The sequence below is a fragment of the Eumetopias jubatus genome, unplaced genomic scaffold, assembly GCF_037043125.1.
Source record: "Eumetopias jubatus isolate StellerSeaLion01/CBP00866 unplaced genomic scaffold, mEumJub1_p1.0 scaffold_14, whole genome shotgun sequence".
Lineage (NCBI taxonomy): Eukaryota > Metazoa > Chordata > Mammalia > Carnivora > Otariidae > Eumetopias > Eumetopias jubatus.
Window position 1 is genome coordinate 75352763 of NW_028274820.1, and position 17893 is coordinate 75370655.

A 17893-nucleotide genomic window follows, 5' to 3' on the forward strand; every position below is an offset into this window, starting at 1 on the left:
CGAAATGCCAACAGTGCTCAGAGAAACCCCATCGTAGAGGTTGGGGGCTGTGTCTTGGGAGTCACATATGGGCTATGATTATCCTTGCTTACATCTGACAAGAACTCTAGTTTAGATCCTCTTCCTCACTTGCCTAGCAATGTTGAAACCTGCAGAGATTTATTTCATCCATTTTCTATTTGTTTAATAAACAAGACTCCAAGCACTGGAGGGAAAAATATTCCAGCAGTGAGGTAAGATGAAAGCTATTAGTAACCCTAGTTTGATTTGACTGGATGGTAGGAAACAACCCCTGCCATCAGGAAGTGAATTGTAGAAACTGAAAAGTAGTTAAGACTGTTTAAAAAGCTCTGGTTCAAACAAATGTCTATGTGAACCAATAGGTAGTTTGAAAATGGTGAAGACGTTTCTGTTTCTTATGTCTTTGTTAGAATGGAAAGAGCTTTTATTTTCTTTAGTGTGGTAATCATTCATATTTTTCCCATGACACACCCAGAAGTTTAAAAGAGTAACAAACTCCCAAGTGTAAACACAGAATTGAGTGAGCAAGTAAGGCGTGCTCACTAAAGTGAATGAATCCTAATAATTGCCTGTTTGGATAGAATAAGATTTCCATGCATTAACCAATGCAAGACTTTTCTATTAAGAAAGAGAACTTCCAACACTTCTAAGGGCTGAAGTTATTTCTCCTCAAGGATGGCACACACAAGTGCCCCCAAGGTATCACTCCTTCCTATTCAAGTTCAATGCTTCAGTCTCAAGGCTCCTATCACTAGCCCTTGCATGGCCTATTTTTACACTATTCACTGTTCCATGTCATTCATTTGGTGACACTCAACAAGTGCCACCAAATCGATACCAGAAGTCTGAAGATTTAAATAAGGAATCAAAAGATATGCAGCCTGCTTTGTACTGAGCCATCTACAACTAGGCACTTTTTGTGACCATAAAAATGTGAGGCTATGTGGACTGAAGAGATATTTCTGGGTTCCTGAAGAAGGCTCAGAACCAGCTGGTTGCAGGCACACTGAATGTGGTTTTAGGTTTCTACCTAGGATCCCAGAAAAAAAGGGTGGAGAGCCTACTCGAGGAAGTATGAAAATGCTCTGAAACCCGGAAATCATCTCATCATGGAGGATAGTTTTTAGTAGTTTTTCAAAGGGATGTATAATCATTTCCTGGGGCTACCTTAACAAGTATCACAAACTGGTGGCTCATAGTTCTGGAGGCCAGATGCCCAAAATCAAGATGTCAGCAGGGCCATGCTCCCTCTGAAACCTGTATGGGAATCCTTCTTTGTCTCTTCTTAGTTTCTGGTGGTTTGCTGGCAATCTTTGGCATTCCTTGGATTGCAGCTGCATAACCCCAATCACATGGCCTTCTCCCTGTGTGTTTTCTCATTACCATCTTCTTTTATTTTAATAATTTTTTATTGTTATGTTAATCACCATACATTACATCATTAGTTTTTGATGTAGTGTTCCATGATTCATTGTTTGTGCATAACACCCAGTGCTCCACGCAGAATGTGCCCTCTTTAATACCCATCACCAGGGTAACCCATCCCCCCACCCCCCTCCCCTCTAGAACCCTCAGTTTGTTTTTCAGAGTCCATCGTCTCTAATGGTTCGTCTCCCCCTCCAACTTACTCCCCTTCATTCTTCCCCTCCTGCTATCTTCTTCTTCTCTCATTACCATCTTCTTATAAGGATGCCAGCCATATTGGATGAAGGGCCCACCTTAGTCCAGTATGACCTCATCCTAACTACATCTGCAAGACCTGTCTCCAAATATGGTCATATTCTGAAGTACTGGGGATTAGAATTTCAACATATCTTTTTGAGGGGGACACAATTCAATGCATAACAGGATGTAAACTAGGAATATATATCTTTGTTATCAAAACAGGGAAATTTAACTTAAATTTTCCAACTGTAATACAAACCCTAGGATAATTCATACTCTCTCTTAAGAAGAGCAAAAGATGGAGAAACCTGTTGGCTACTTTCAAATGAATGAAAAAGAAAAAGAAGGCAAAAAGGAATTAATCTAAAGCAAAGAGAGTCCCATTACTTCATGTTGTTACTATTTTCTGACAAATCCAGGAGCTCAGGGGTGCCTGGGTGGCTCAGTTGTTAAGTGTCTGCCTTCGGCTCAGGTCATGATTCCAGGTCCTGGGATCGAGCCCCGCATCGGGCTCCCTGCTCGGTGGGAAGCCTGCTTCTGAACCCTCTCCCACTCCCACTGCTTGTATTCCCTCTCTCGCTGTGTCTCTCTCTGTCAAATAAATAAATAAAATCTTAAAAAAAAAAAAAAATCCAGGAGCTCAGTCAGCTGGGGCATCGTCTTCCCCAGGGCATATTTGGTTGCCATGTGCCTCATGTTTATAATAAACTCCAGAAGGTTGATGCACTTGATAGAGATAACCTAATCCTTCTTGTTTGCATAATGGCAGAATGCAAAATAAGCATTCACCTGCCTGAAATGATTTCAAAATGCCAAGAGGTTCTCCTTTCCCAAATATCTCCTCCATTTCTCCCAACACTGTTACTGAAATCCCTGACACTTCCCCTCTTCTCCTGGTTGGAGTGCCTGGGCCAGAAGCTCCTGATGTAGCACCGGCCATTGCCCAGGCACTGTCCCAAACATTTTGCATAAGTTAAGTCATTTTGCATATAGAACAATGCTATGGAGTACTATTTTACCACCAGTTTACAGGTGAGAAACTAAGACAGAGAGGCTTAGTAGCTTATGTGAGATAACAGAGCAGAGTTGAGATTCAAACCCAGCCCTGGTGCTATCAACCAGGGAACAATACTGCCTCTCAAAAGTAACTAACCTACCGTCATGCCCACTCAGAAATGAGTGTCAGATTTTTCAGAGCCTCTCACCTAGCACAGAATGAATCCTAAGGCAGTTTGTTTCTCAAAGTGTTCTCCCCAGACCACTTGCCTCAAAATGGAGGGAGGGGGTACAGATACCTTAGAACCACTGATTCAGAATCCCAAGGCCCAGGAATCTACATTTTAACAAACATCCCCAGAAACTTCTTGAGTGTACTAATGTTGGATAATCACTGGCCCTATAGGAATGGAATAAATTATAATGGTGTGGTAAATCTGGAAAAGCCAGAGAAAGATGACAAGGCAATGGGGACCCTAGTAACATGGTCAGTCAAATGACCCAGGGATCCTGGCTATAGAGGAGCTTGGTTGCTGGGGAGTGAGGATAATGCTGAGCATGGAGGTTTGACAGCCTGAGGACAGCCACATCCTCTGCCTTGGATCACTTGCTCTGTCCTGGTGACCATCATTATTTGCTGAGTCAGGGAGGCATGTTCTATTAGTTTGGGGAATGACAGATGGGAAGCATGGATGCAGGCAAGAAAGAGCAACCAGAGCATGTGGATTCAGAAATTCCTATGTGATTCCATTTGAATGAGCAGGGTTGCATAAACAGAACAAGAATTTTGGTGTGGGGTTAAAGAGAATGGTATGATAGAGGGAGAAGTGAACGAGGATCTGAGAGATGTAAGTCCTGTATTTGGTCCAGTCACTGATTACAACCTCCCTGAGGCTCAGTCTTCTAGTCTGTAAAATAGGGAAGATAACTCCTGCCTTGCAGCTCCTCACATACATACAGGATGTGATGTGAACCCAGTGAGGCACATAGTGCTCCATACCATCCGTAAGTTATTGCATCCCAAGGCCTCTGTAAAAGTCTGCTGCCTCTGAATAAACAGTTGACCCTTGAACTAATGGCACCAGCCCTCTGTGCAGTCAAAAATCCATGTATAACTTTTGACTCCCCCAAAACTTAACTACTAAGAGCCTACTCTTGACCAGAAGCTTTACTGATAACATGAATAGTCAATTAAAACATATTTTGATTGTTATATGTATTATGTACTATATTCTTAAAATAAAGTAAGCTAGAGAAAAGACAATGTTCTTAAGAAAATCATAAGGAAGAGAAAACACATTTACAGTACTGTATTGTATTTATCAAAAAAAAAAAATCTGTGTATAACTGGACCCACACAGTTCAAACCCATGCTCAAGGGTCAACTGTATCTACCACCCTAATGCTCTGCCTCTCTCTGTACCTCTTCTTATACTCCTGCCAGGAAAGCAAACACAGTCACCCATATTCACTGTAAAGTACAAATTACCTGTAGGCCTCCTTTCCTGCACTGGGAACACACACACACACACACACACACACACACACACACACACACACACACAGGAAAACATGGGGAGAAAAAACAAGTTTACTCCCTCACCCTAACCATTCCCCACTGGGGTGTTCTGCTGATCCCCTGCTTCCTTTCCAAGACCCCACCTCACCATACTCCATTGCATGCCCCCTGCTTTTAGGCTATTAGGTTCACACAATTGTATTCAGATCACTGGGGGCAAAACCCAACCAAGCAAAAACATCCTTTAATCAATTATTTTCTAAATCATCTTTCCTTAAAGGTGAAGACTTCTGAGCTTGAATTGCCCCTTTCCATGGTGCCCAAGTCACCTAAATGATAACCAAACCTCCACTTAATTTTGATCAGAATGTTCATTGCATCATAGGGCTATGGTAAATGAGAACATCATTTTGAATAAAATGAGATACCAAAAAAATAGATAAATAAAAGTGCACTGTGATAGCAGGCAAAGAATTAATAGGAGATAATATGGTGGTTAGTGAAATGTTATATATATGCCTATATCCTTCTGATGGACATTTATAGCTCCTTTAAAAAAGTATACATATTGAAGAAATATTTATTTTCTAATTAATGTGTGCATAGTACTACTAGGTATCATGGAAGATACCAAGATGGGTGCAGCAGACCCAGACCTCCCTTAAGTCCTGGTTTGGGCCAGTCATTTATTGGTAAAGTGACCTCTTCTTAGTGGGAAAATAAAGGATGGTTTTCCATTCTTATTATGAAGATAACCTAGAATTTCACAAGTTTGTGAAGAGAAGCAGATGAGTGAAGCAGGGCACTATAAATGTGAAGTATCATTATTCTGAGGCTTCTGTAATGTCTGGAAAACAACAAGAGGAAGGTCAGTCCAAAGGAAGAGACTCAAGGGTCCCAGCTGGAGGCCCAGGTCAAGGACTGCAGATCTCCTCTGAATTCCTCTTCTTGTACCCCAACCCTCTCCTCTCACTCAGAGAGGTAGATAAATACCCCCATTTTACCCTCTTCCAGCTTGAAACCCTGATTAGTAATGCAGACATCTCCCCTCCTCCCCAGGAGGCAACCCTGTGTTCTTGTGCAAGGTGAAGTTGCCTAGTACCTGCCACCCCAAGGCAGCCCAAATCACATCAGTGTTCCCACCCCAGGTTTACATTTTTTTAGGGCCGCATAGGGATCCCCTGGGAATCCAAGTAATTGCAGGCATTAACACAATCCAGGCCTCCTGTTTTTAGTTGGTGCTGCAAGAACACTGCAGCTTTTTCCCTCAGTAGCCCAGTAAACACGTGGGTATTTGCCTTGCCCCTGAGAAAACACATGGGCATTAGGGCAAAGTTCCTGTATTCTGGTAACATTTAATTGTGCTAGTTCTCAACCCTCTCTACGCCCATACATTCGTGCATATTTATTTTGTTGACTTCAAAGGCTGTTCAGCATGTTGGAAATATGTGCGAGAACAGTGAAGGGAGCTTGCAATTAGTCTAAACCTTCTTTCTGCATGATTGGGTTTGGTACATACGTTCGAATTTTAGAAGTACATATTTGGTATTTTTAAATATACTTTTGTTTATACTGGGTTTAGAATCATGAAAATAAATCAGTATTTCTATTGCCAGTTAGTGTGTTTTTCATAATAAATAAGTCATTCATCCTTGTCCAGTAATACATATTTATAGGTTTAAATTAGGAAAAGCTTTTCAAAGGGAATTTCCATTCATTATCTACCAACTTCCAGATGCCATCCAGCATATGAGGAGCTTCCAGAGAGAAGCAGGAAGCAAACTAGGGCTTCAAGGCATGGAAGGAAAAGAAAGAGTAGCAAGGACAAAAAGGAGCTGTTACTAGATCCAAAGGGACAGGCATAACTCTGGTTTAGTCTTTTACATGAGAAAAGAAGAGAAATCTTGTTAAAAATACAGATTCCTCAGGTCCTGCCCCAGAGAATCTGATTTGAGAATGAAATGGGGCCTGAATATTTGCATTTTTTTAAAAGATTTTATTTATTTATTTGAGAGAGAATGAGAGATAGAGAGCACGAGAGGGAAGAGGGTCAGAGGGAGAAGCAGACTCCCCGCTGAGCAGGGAGCCCGATATGGGACTCGATCCTGGGACTCCAGGATCATGGCCTGAGCCGAAGGCAGTAGCTTAACCAACTGAGCCACCCAGGCACCCTGAATATTTGCATTTTAACAAGCACCCTCCCCTAGTTGATTCCCTTGCCACATGGTCCCTGCTGAGGAATTGGGGACCCCTGTGCTAGTTCACTCACAAGTATTAAGTATAAGAGTCCAGATTTGGTGATGGGCCTTCTATATGGAGCTGGCTCTTAGTCTTTGGTACATATCTGGTCATAAATCCAAGCCACTTTAAGTAAATGAATGATTGCACCATAAATAGCCTAAAACTTTTCTAACATTCTGTTTGACGTGAACTGAAGGAAGTTGAAAATGCTCTTTCCTTTTCATATATTTCTGAATTTTGCCCCAAGACCGAATTCCAGGATATTTATTTTGTTGTTGTTGTTGTTGATCTCAATTCAATTAACATCTAATATATTATTGGTTTCAGAGATAGAGATCAGTGATTCGTCAGTCTTATATAATACCCAGTGCTCATTATATCACATGCTCTCCTTAATGTCCATCACCCAGTTACCCCATCCCTCCACCCCTCCCCTCCAGCAACCCTCACTTTGTTTCCTATGATTAAGAGTCTCTTATAGTTTGTCTCCCTCTCCAATTTCATCTTGTTTTATTTTTCCGTCCCTTCCCCTATGATCCTTTTGTTTCTTAAATTCCACATATAAGTGAGATCATATGATAATTGTCTTTCTCTGATCGATTTATTTCACTTAGCATAATACCCTCTAGTTCCATCCACGTCATTGCAAATGGCAAGATTTCATTCTTTTTGATGGCTGAGTAATATTCCATTGTGTATCTATACAACACCTTCTTTATTCATTCATCTGTCGATGGACATCTGGGCTCTTTCCACAGTTTGGCTATTGTGGACACTGCTGCTATAAACATTGAGCTGCACGTGCCCCTTCGGATCACTACATTTGTATCTTTGGGGTAAATACCCAGTCAGGCAATTGCTGGGTCGTAGGGTAGTTCTATTTTCAACTTTTTGAGGAACCTCCCTCCTGTTTTCCAGAGTGGCTACACCAGTCTGCATTCCTACCAACAGTGTAAGAGGGTTCCCCTTTCTCCACATCCTTACCAACATCTGTCGTTTCTTGACTTGTTAATTTTAGACATTCTGACTGGTGTGAGGTGGTATCTCATTATGGTTTTGATTTGTATTTCCCTGATGCTGAGTGATGCTGAGCATTTTTTTCATGCATCTGTTGGCCATTTATATGTCTTCTCTGCAGGAATGTCTGTTCATGTCTTCTGCCCATTTCTTGATTGGATTATTTGTTCTTTGGGTGTTGAGTTTGATAAGTTCTTTATAGATTTGGGATACTAGCCCTTTATCTGATAAGACATTTGGAAATATCTTCTTCCATGCTTTTGGTTGTCTTTTGGTTTTGTCAACTGTTTCCTTTGCTGTGCAAAAGCTTTTTATCTTGATGAAGTCCCAAGAGTTCATTTTTGCCTTTGTTTCCCTTGCCTTTGGGACGTGTCCAGCAAGAAGTTGCTGTGGCCGAAGTCACAGAGGTTGCTGCCTGTGTTCTCCTCTAGGATTTTGATGGATTCCTATATCACATTTAGGTCTTTCGTCCATTTTGAGTCTATTTTTGTGTATGGTGTAAGGAAATGGTACAGTTTCATTCTTCTGTGTGTGGCTGTCCAATTTACCCAACACCATTGGTTGAAGAAACTGTCTTTTTTCCATTGGATATTCTTTCCTGCTTTGTCAAAGATTATTTAACCGTAGAGTTGAGGGTTCATTTCTGGGTTCTCTATTCTGTTCCATTGATCTATGTGTCTGTTTTTGTGCCATACTCTCTTGATGATTATAGCTTTGTAATAGAGCTTGACCAGGATATTTATTCACTGTATATAATTTTCTATAAGCATGAGAACTGAATTATCTAATAGAGAAGAGAAAGAAAGTAGAACATAAGAAATGAAAAAAAATAAGAAACGACAATCAAAATAAAGGTGGTTTGCTTTGGAATTGTTTTAATTATCCCTGGTGGCATAACAAATTACCCCAAAATTCAGTGTCCTGTAACAACAAACATTTATTATCTTCAGAGTGTCAGGATTCCAAGCGTGGCTTAGCTTAGTAGTTCTGGCTCAGGGCCTCTCAAGACTGCAACCAAAGTATCAGGGCTGGAGTCACTTCAAGGCTCAACAGGGAAAGGATCTACTTCCAAGCTCACTCACATGGTTGATAGATTCAGTTCCTCCCAGGCTGTTGGACTATGGGCCTCAGTTTCTCAATGATTGTTGGCCAGTGTCCTCCCTCAGTTCCTTACACACAGACCTCTCCATATGCTCACAACATAGCACTGGCTTCTAGCAGGGCAGACAAGCGAGAGAGTAAGAAAGGAAGCAAGACAGATGCCACTCTTTTGTAACCTAATCTTGGAAGTGACACCCCATCACTCTTGCCATGTTTTATTATCTAGAACCACATCTTTAACTCCAGCCCACACTCAAGGGGAGGGTATTACATGGGGCATGAATACCAGGAAGTAGGGGAGAAGGAATCATTGGGAGGCATCTTAGATGCTATTTATCACAAAATATGTTAATTTGTCTCTTTCATAGTTAATTTATCATCTTATTTATGCTTTACTAGAACTAAATGTTAATGTAAAGCCAACATTTTGTGATACAGTTTAGGAGCGTATTCTGGGAATAGAGTCTAGTAGTGCTAAAAAGATACACTGAGGTTAGAAATTGAACTCAGATCTCTAAATGTGGAAATATACAACTACTATGTCAACCGACAGAAAAGACTATTAGTTACTGTATCACTTAGGAATGTTTTCTTTTTTTTTTTTAAAGATTTTATTTATTTATTTGAGAGAGAGAATGAGAGAGAGACAGAGAGCACATGAGAGGGGGGAGGGTCAGAGGGAGAAGCAGACTCCCTGCTGAGCAGGGAGCCCGATGTGGGGCTCTATCCTGGGACTCCAGGATCATGACCTGAGCCGAAGGCAGTCACTTAACCAACTGAGCCTCTGCTATAGGTAACTGAAAATCTGAATAGCTGTGGCTTAAAAATAAGTGTATATATATATATATATATATATACACACACACACACACACACACACACACACACACACACACACACTACCTTAGAAGTCTAGAACTGGCCAGCTACTGGCATTGTTTTTATAGGTTGACAATGGCAAAAGCAGCATATTTTATACTCTTGGACTTTAAAACATACATGTCACCTCATTGTCACAAGATGACTTCCCTACATCAAGGCAACACATCATACATATTCTAAGGAGGATAAAAGGGCAAAGGGCCATATCAAGCCCTTCCGTCTCTTTTCATAAGGAAGAAAAAGCTTTCCTGGAAGTCCCACCCAGCAGAACAGAGCCACATGTCTCCCTTAAACCAATCTCTCACCAAGGAAACTAACACTACCCTGGTAAGTCTAAACCAACCTAACTTATCTGTGAGATCAAAGGATTATTGCTATTACCTGAATAAATCAGGATTCTGTGGATGTTGGGCAGACAACACCCAAGTCTTCAGAAAACATCTTGTTTATTGTTAATTATGTGTTCTGTATATCCAGTACATTCACAATTTCTACTAACAGTCTAAAAAGATATTTCCTCATAGAAACAGAATATGCAAGCTTCATTGCTTATGAGACCCTAAAGGTACTTAAAGTTTCCCTCTTGAAAATTCCTTATTCAGAAATAAAATGTCCAGATTTTAGGACAAATAAACGACCCTGTATTTTATTAATCCTGTGTACATATAAAAAATGTTTTAAATATGGCTGTGACATACTTTTAACAAGATGAAACCTTCTTAGATTTATTACATTAGTAAAGTATTATCAAAACACAAGACAGATTGCTTTTCTTGACATCTGCTTCTAGATTTTTGTTGACTTATGTTTCCGAAAATTATAGCATAAGTCAATGCTGCACAAAGGAATTTAATGTCATTTATAAAATTCTAGTAATATAAACTGTTGATTCCTTATAAAGCATCTATTAAGACATAGAAATATCACTGAAACACATTTATGCTTTTGATCTTGAGGTCTGCATAATGATTCTTGCCAGAAGGGCAACTTGTTCCATAGATTACAGAACAGAAAATCAGTTCTTGGCAATGCAGGACAACCTCATCTGAGGCATCCCATTTTAAGAATATAAATGGCACCTGCATCTCTCGGTTTTTGTTTTTGTTTTAGAGCAAATCTCTAATTCCTCTTCTGCTCCAAATATAAGTGAGCAGATGAAGTTCCAGTCTAGGCAAGACCTATCCTCATTAAGGAATAAGAGGAATAAGTCCCTGAAAAAATGGAACTCCAGAGTGATAGTTCTAATGAGGGATAAACCAACCAATGATGGATGTGAATAATGAACACATTGGGGATTGTCAGAGAGAGGCACCATCACTCATTCAATAATAGACCCATGGGACTTCTTGAGAGGAAGATGATGTTCAAGTTCCAACACAAGCCTCGCTGTCTTTTGCACTGGCTACAGAATGTAGCAGCTACACTGACAGGGGATGTGTAGCAGACAGTAGCAGAAGAGCCCAGGAGAGTTCCTAAGCCTGAATTCCAATCCTGTGTCTGCCATAGGTGGGAAGGTATCCTTGATCTAGTCATCTGACAGCTTTGGCCATCAATTTCTCAAATGGGACTCCATTTCTCTAAGGATTCCTTTAGCTTTAAACATCTATGGAAATGCTGAGGAAACTGTGCTTTGGGTGATGGGGAATTTTGAACTAACTCTATATGGAATGACTGATTATCTAGCAGAACTTTCCTGGGTTCAGTGCATTATTGATACATATCAAAATGTGCAATGAAGATATTTTTTAGAATATTCCCTCCTGTTTTCTTCACCCTAGGTAGATATACAGAAATGTTCATGTTCATGCTGTAAAAAGGACATTTCTTCTAACTTCACATAGAAATAGCTTTCAAGTCAATGCCTTAGAAGGTAATGAGAGACTTACAGGAGACCTGGAGATATGAACGGGGTAGATGGACAAGGGATATGGTGAGAAAGATGTAAGTTCCTAGGGATATAGTATTGAGCACAGGGCTAAACCTAGGCCTGGGGATCAGGAAGTTAAAGTTCTAATTTCAGCTTTTCCACTGATTCACTTGGGACCTTGAGAATGGCCCATTTTAATCCTTCTGTGCCTCAGTTTCCTTATCTGCCAATTAGAGTGAGAGTTCTTGGCTGGATGCCCAGGATTGTGAGAACATACTGTGTGGGGCCAAGAAAATACAATCAGTACCAGAAATGCAAAACATCCTAGTTACTAGATGTCCTAACTTAAAATGGAAACACAATCAACAGTAATTCCTTTAATAATCAAAATGCGAATGTTTTAGGAAGCATATCTATGTGGGTCAAAATTAAGCAAGTAAGACTATTATAGGAGCTTGTAACCCCAGGTATATAAAAGCAAAAAGAGCTCACACTTGAAGTTGAACAAGTTTCAGCTTTGCCACTTAACATTTGTGTGACCTTGAGCAATTTTTTAACCTCCTACACCACCCTCATCTATAAAATGGAAATAATGGCCTTGCATCTCAGAGAACTGTGGTGAAGATCGTTACAGATCGAAATTAGCTCTTTTGAGCCACTGGTGCTTTGTGGTTCATAGTTTTTATTATAATTGTCAATTAAAAAGCTTAATCACCCACAGCAAGGAATTTTTTAATGCTACTATTTATTGAGCATTTACTATATTATAATGCTCTACACCCATGGTAAGCACCTTACATAAATTATCTCATGTACTCCTCACAAAAACCTATTACTATTACTGTTGCAGAAATGGAAGTAGAAAGAAAGTAAGCTTTATTTCTGGTTCCAATGTGTTTCCTTAACCTGCCTCACTTTCTTTTTCTCAGCTGTATCTAATTGGCTATAATTTTAGTAATCTTCAGCTATCTTAAATTTTCAGGACTAAAACAGCAACTAACTAACTGAATATATTTATATATCATGTTATTTTTGTCATGTTGCTGTCCACTCCTGGAGACCTCCTCTAAATTCACTTTAAGATAAATCATGCTCACTGGCAGTTAAGAATTTCTAATATGTTTGTCGAAAAATGCATTTATAGTTATGCTTAGAAAAACAAAGTTGTTATCAAGAAATCTTACCCACATTCATATGTCCATAGATCTCCACTAAGGACCAATTATATATATGATGCACATAACCTCATCACAACATTGTCCTCAGAGACCATGTTTTGAGAATTCTTACAGTTACCAGAAAAGTAAAATTCAGCACTCTTTTTTGTTAATGTGCTTTTTAACTATGAAATAGTAAAACTGCCTTGGAGACAATTTGAAAAACATTTTTCTAAAGCAATGTGGTATTGAAGAAAGAGTCAGTATCTTTCAGACCAGATTCAAAACTCAAATCCACCTCTTATCTATCTGGAAAATTTATTAACATTTCTGAAACTTGCATTTTTCCTATAAAGTGGGAATAATATATTAAGAGTTGATGTGAGTTAAATGAGAAGTGTCTGATCATAATAGCAAGTCAACAAACGTTAGTTAACTATCCCTTTCCTAGGAAAAGAATTCAAGGCAGGCATGCTTCAAGTTCTGCTCTGTAAAGAGGTGGGAGTACCCTACTCCGATAAAGTGCTCCCTGCCCTCCTTTGATAGTAGACTATCTTTACTTTTTAATAAAAGTGAGGTACCCTCTCCCATTGTACACTCAAAATGTATGTTCCCATTTCAGGGCATTCATGGACCATGATTGCTCATCTTTTGTCTGTTCTGGTGTATTACTTTTGACTTCACCAAATCTTTTTACAAAATAAGGTCATATTTAAAAAAAAATAAAACTATTGGGTATCTTGCAATTGGATGAAGAAAAACCACAGGTTTTTATTCTTAATAGCTTTGGGAAAATACAGTGTCAGAACAAAACCCCCATAGTGGACAATTAAGTAAAGTGCACAGAAATGTCATTAAAGGATTGATCTGACTTGCCACATATTTCATGCAACCTTTTAAAACACACAAGTAAATGTTTACCTCTGAGTCTAGATATAAAGAGGCAAAGAAAAAATTGGAATGACAATAAATCTGTTTGACTTCATTTACATAATTGCAGACATACCATTTTTACATATTACATTATTAAGGCATTGGACAATAGATCATAAAACAGAATGTTCTAGAAAATAAACTTTAATTATTGGTAAGCATCATGTACTTTTTCCAAAAGAAGTTTTATTGTGTTGAATCAAAGGTGGCATCTTGGCACTGAGAAGCTCCATGGAGTCACCCAAGACCTCATTCCCTAATCCTGAGCTTGCCTGGATTCCTGATGATGCTGGCAGTCATCAACTTGTTTGGATTTCAAACTACATTAGATCCCTTCATATAGCTGCCTTTGCCAAGCAATTGAGCTGGCTCTGTCCTACTGTTCTATTGGTAATTTTTTTATTCCTATGCTTCAATTGAGTTTATATAAATCCTTCCAGTGAGATAAAAGCTCCTGGGAATTCACTGTTTAGGCAAGAGGTACTGTGGGAGAGAATGCTATTAGGAAAGGTGTCAAGTTTGCATTCTGGTCCCACCATTGCTATTTGCTTCACGTTAGCAAGTCACCTTCACCTCTCTAAACTTCTATATCTTCTTTTGTAAAGGATAATAACCCACCTTCTCAGATTGGTATGAAACCCCAGATCACATAGAGATGATGCATGTAGAAGCACTTGGTTACTGTTAAGTGCTATGTACTGCAAACTCATTTGATTACTTCCTTGTGGCCAGCAAAAACGACTACTATAGGATTCACTGGTGTGGACCACTGATATTTGCATCTGTCTTATTCAAAACTTTACTCTGTTTAATTCAAAAGTGATTCCTTTCTAACTTTCTTCTTGCTGTTAATGTCACCTCAGTTTTCCTTAGCTGGCAAATCAGAATCTCAAAGCTCAAAACTCATCTTAGGCTTTTCTCTCTCCCTAACCTTGAAGTAACCAAATCCTGTGGGGTCTTCCTTTAACATCCCTGAAATTCATTCTTTTATTTTCTTTTTCCTGGCCACAATTCTAATTTGGGCCTTACCATCTCAAACCTGGGATACAACAACAGTCTCTTTGCCTTGAGTCTCTTTTCTCCAGCCTGTACACTGTTGTCAAATTCATCTTGATAAATAACCACATTGCATTCCCCCACTCCACTATCTTCAATAGACCCTCCACTGTATGTAAAATAAAATTGAGACTGACCTCAACTTTTCTTTCTAACTGTGCCCACACAGTTAGACACTCACTGTATCACCCTTTCTTGTTCCTGGGATCTTGCTCACACCATTTCCAAGGTCCCTCCTTCCTTCTTCTCCAAATCATACTCCATTTTCCAAGCCCTGCCGAAGTCTCACCACCCCATGAAGACTTCTTGAGTCCTCACAGCTCACAGTGATCTAATTTGCTGAAGAAATTCTACCCATGGAGTGTTCAAAGAGTCAACAATCAACTATGCACTAACTACCCCTCAAAACTGTATGTGTAGTTGTGTTGGAGTACAATTAGCTTAGGTCATGTCATTTACATTTCACTGAGCACCTTATATACTTATCCATGTTGCCAGGTTTTACTTAAAGGCAGGAAGTTTAAAGAAACATCTGGAGAACATGTTAGAAATTCTCCTGGATTCCACCCCCAGAGATGCAATAAGGTCCAGGTGGGGCCCAAATACCTGTTTCCAACAAGTTCAGAGTAATGCTGATGCTGCTGGGTACCCTCAAGCATCTCACATAGAACCTGTACATTAAAGATAATATGTATTTATGGATAGTCAGTAGTGTTTTTTCCTCTTTTTTCTATTGTAAGCTCATATTCTCACTTCTTCCTTTTAGATTGATTTTGAAGATGTGATCGCAGAACCAGAAGGAACACACAGTTTTGATGGCATCTGGAAGGCAAGCTTCACCACCTTCACTGTGACAAAATACTGGTTTTATCGCTTGCTGTCTGCCCTCTTTGGCATCCCAATGGCCCTCATCTGGGGCATTTACTTTGCCATTCTTTCTTTCCTGCACATCTGGGCAGTTGTACCGTGCATTAAGAGTTTCCTGATTGAGATTCAGTGCATCAGCCGTGTGTATTCCATCTACGTCCACACCTTCTGTGACCCGTTCTTTGAGGCTGTTGGCAAAATATTCAGCAATATTCGCATCAACATGCAGAAAGAAATATAAATGACATTTTAAGGATAGAAGTATACCTGATTCTTTTTTTTTCCTTTTAATTTTCTTGGTGCCAATTTCAAGTTTCAAGTTGCTGGCACAGCAACAGTATATGAATGAATTTTCTTGGTTCAGAACAAAGAAATCACTCAGTTTTCGTAATCATTATTTGTCTCTTCTGAGCTATTTCATCTATTTTTTTTTTTGGTGGTCTCAATTTTTTAAACCCGTTTAAAAATTTTTCCTTACATTCTTATTTACATGTGGACCATTGTTTTATTGGCTGAGATATGGACCTATTGTTGAGAGGTAATTTGAGAGAAATATGAAGAACTGAGGAGGAAAAAAAAAGAACAAACAACATCAAGTGCCTATTCTAAACTGTTGATCATTTTTATGGTAAGGGAAGAATTCCTGGCTATGGCCATGAAGTGTACAGGTATGTGTGCAGGTTTTAAGCAAACTCTTCCCCCACCATCTGAAGTGTTAGTAGATTGTTGCTATTCACTTTAATGATCCAGTTGGATCTAGTGATCTTTATCAAGTTAGAAAACATAATCTGCATTCACATGTTCCAACTAATGCCTTACACTTCTTGTAATTTTAACCTGTGATTCTTTCTGTGCCTGAATATTTGTTATACAGATAATGAGACCTAAGTGCCTTCCTGTTCTTCGCATTTTCCTTTTCAAATAGGGTCCAACTCATTAACTTTCATTAGGTCAGCAGTCTTCCTGAAGACCAAAATTAGAAAATCCATTCTCCACGATTGTTTCCGACTCTCAGAAAGTTGGATAAAGTTCATGTCTGCATTTGATCACGCAGCATCTTTATCCATATCAAGTATGGTCTACATCAACCCCATGAAACGAATTAAGGTGGATGAATGGGACTGAGCCCTCTCTGGGCTGGCAGGAGTGGAAGCCAACTTTCCCTGCCTCTCATCAACTGAATGAGGTCAGCATGTCTATTCAGCTTCGTTTATTTTCAAGAATAATCACGCTTTCCTGACTCCAAACTAATCCATCACTGGGGTGGTTTAGTGGCTGAACATTGTGTTCCCTTTTCAGCTGATCAGTGGGCCTCTGGGGAAGGGCTCGTAAAATGGAAGCCATTGTGTGAGACTGTCAGAGTTGTTGCAAATGTGACCCCCTTCAAAGTAAAGCACTTGTAACCGTCTGTTACGCTGTGACACACAGCCCCTCCCCCCGCCAGGAGCTTTGGACCTAATCCAAGCATCACTTTGCTCAGAAAGAAGATGGGGAAGGAGGCAGTAATGAAAGATTGAGGTAATTTTGCTGGAATAAATTCAAATTCTTCTGAACTCAAACTGAGGAATTTCACCTGTAAACCTGAGTCATACAGAAAGTTGACTGGTACATTTAAAAGCTTTTTATTCCTCCTGCTCATATTAAGAGTCTGACCTTGGGGACATTATTTTTAACCTTCAGTTATATGCTTTTATTTTTATTTTCATATACCTATTGGAACTCTGCTTGATTTTATTTTTCATCTCTTCTAGTTTTCCTGACACTTTATCAACCTGTTACCTACGTTTAAGTTTTGCATTTAAAACAGACACTGGCATGGACATAGTTTTACTTTTAAACTGTGTACATAACTGAAAATGTAGTATATTGCATACTTTTTAAGTGTAAAGATATTTTTATCTTTATATGAGGAAAATCACTTGGGAAATTGCTTTGTGATTCAATCTGTAAACTGTGTATCCCAAGACATGTCTGTTCTAGTCCGTTATGCAAATCAATTGCTGGTCCAAAAGACTGCTGAAATTTTATATGCTTACTGATATATTTTACACTTTTTTATCTTGCATGTCCTGTAAAGGTTAAAAGCCTGCACAATAAAAATGTTTAACAGTTCAACAGTCAGCTTCACTATTTTTCCCCAAAACAGGTATGTATGTCAGTGTCTGTGTGGTGAGCATGTACATAGTGTGTGTATATTATTTGTAGTATGTTTGTGGGAGGTAATGGTCTTCCACTTGTCAATTACTGCAAAGTGGGATTAGGTGAGATCTTTGTTCTAAGGCCATCACCATGCATGACTTACCTCAGATAAAAATTATAATTAATAACAATTTATTTAGCAGTTTACCCAATGCTTTAAGTTTTTATTTAAATGCCAGTTAGTTAATATACAGTGTAGTATTAGTTTCAGGTGTATGATACAGTGATTCAACACTTCCATACAACACCCAGTGCTCATCACAAATGCACTCCTTAATCTCCATCACCTATGTAACCCATCTCCCCAACCACCCTATGTGTCATCTAATTTGAGCCCCCAACAACTTTGTGTGATGGATATTAATATTCTCA

The 17893-nt window shown here is 39.3% G+C and overlaps 1 protein-coding gene across 1 annotated transcript in view; it reads left to right on the forward strand.

The window, feature by feature from the left end:
* The window catches only part of CAV1 (caveolin 1), a 34121-nt gene extending 18558 nt beyond the window's left edge, over window positions 1-15563 (forward strand). Inside the window, exon 3 of the mRNA XM_028104939.2 lies at window positions 15222-15563. Coding sequence (XP_027960740.1) covers window positions 15222-15563 — 342 coding nt within the window. The remainder of the gene's footprint in view (window positions 1-15221) is intronic.
* Window positions 15564-17893: the final 2330 nt, after the last annotated feature.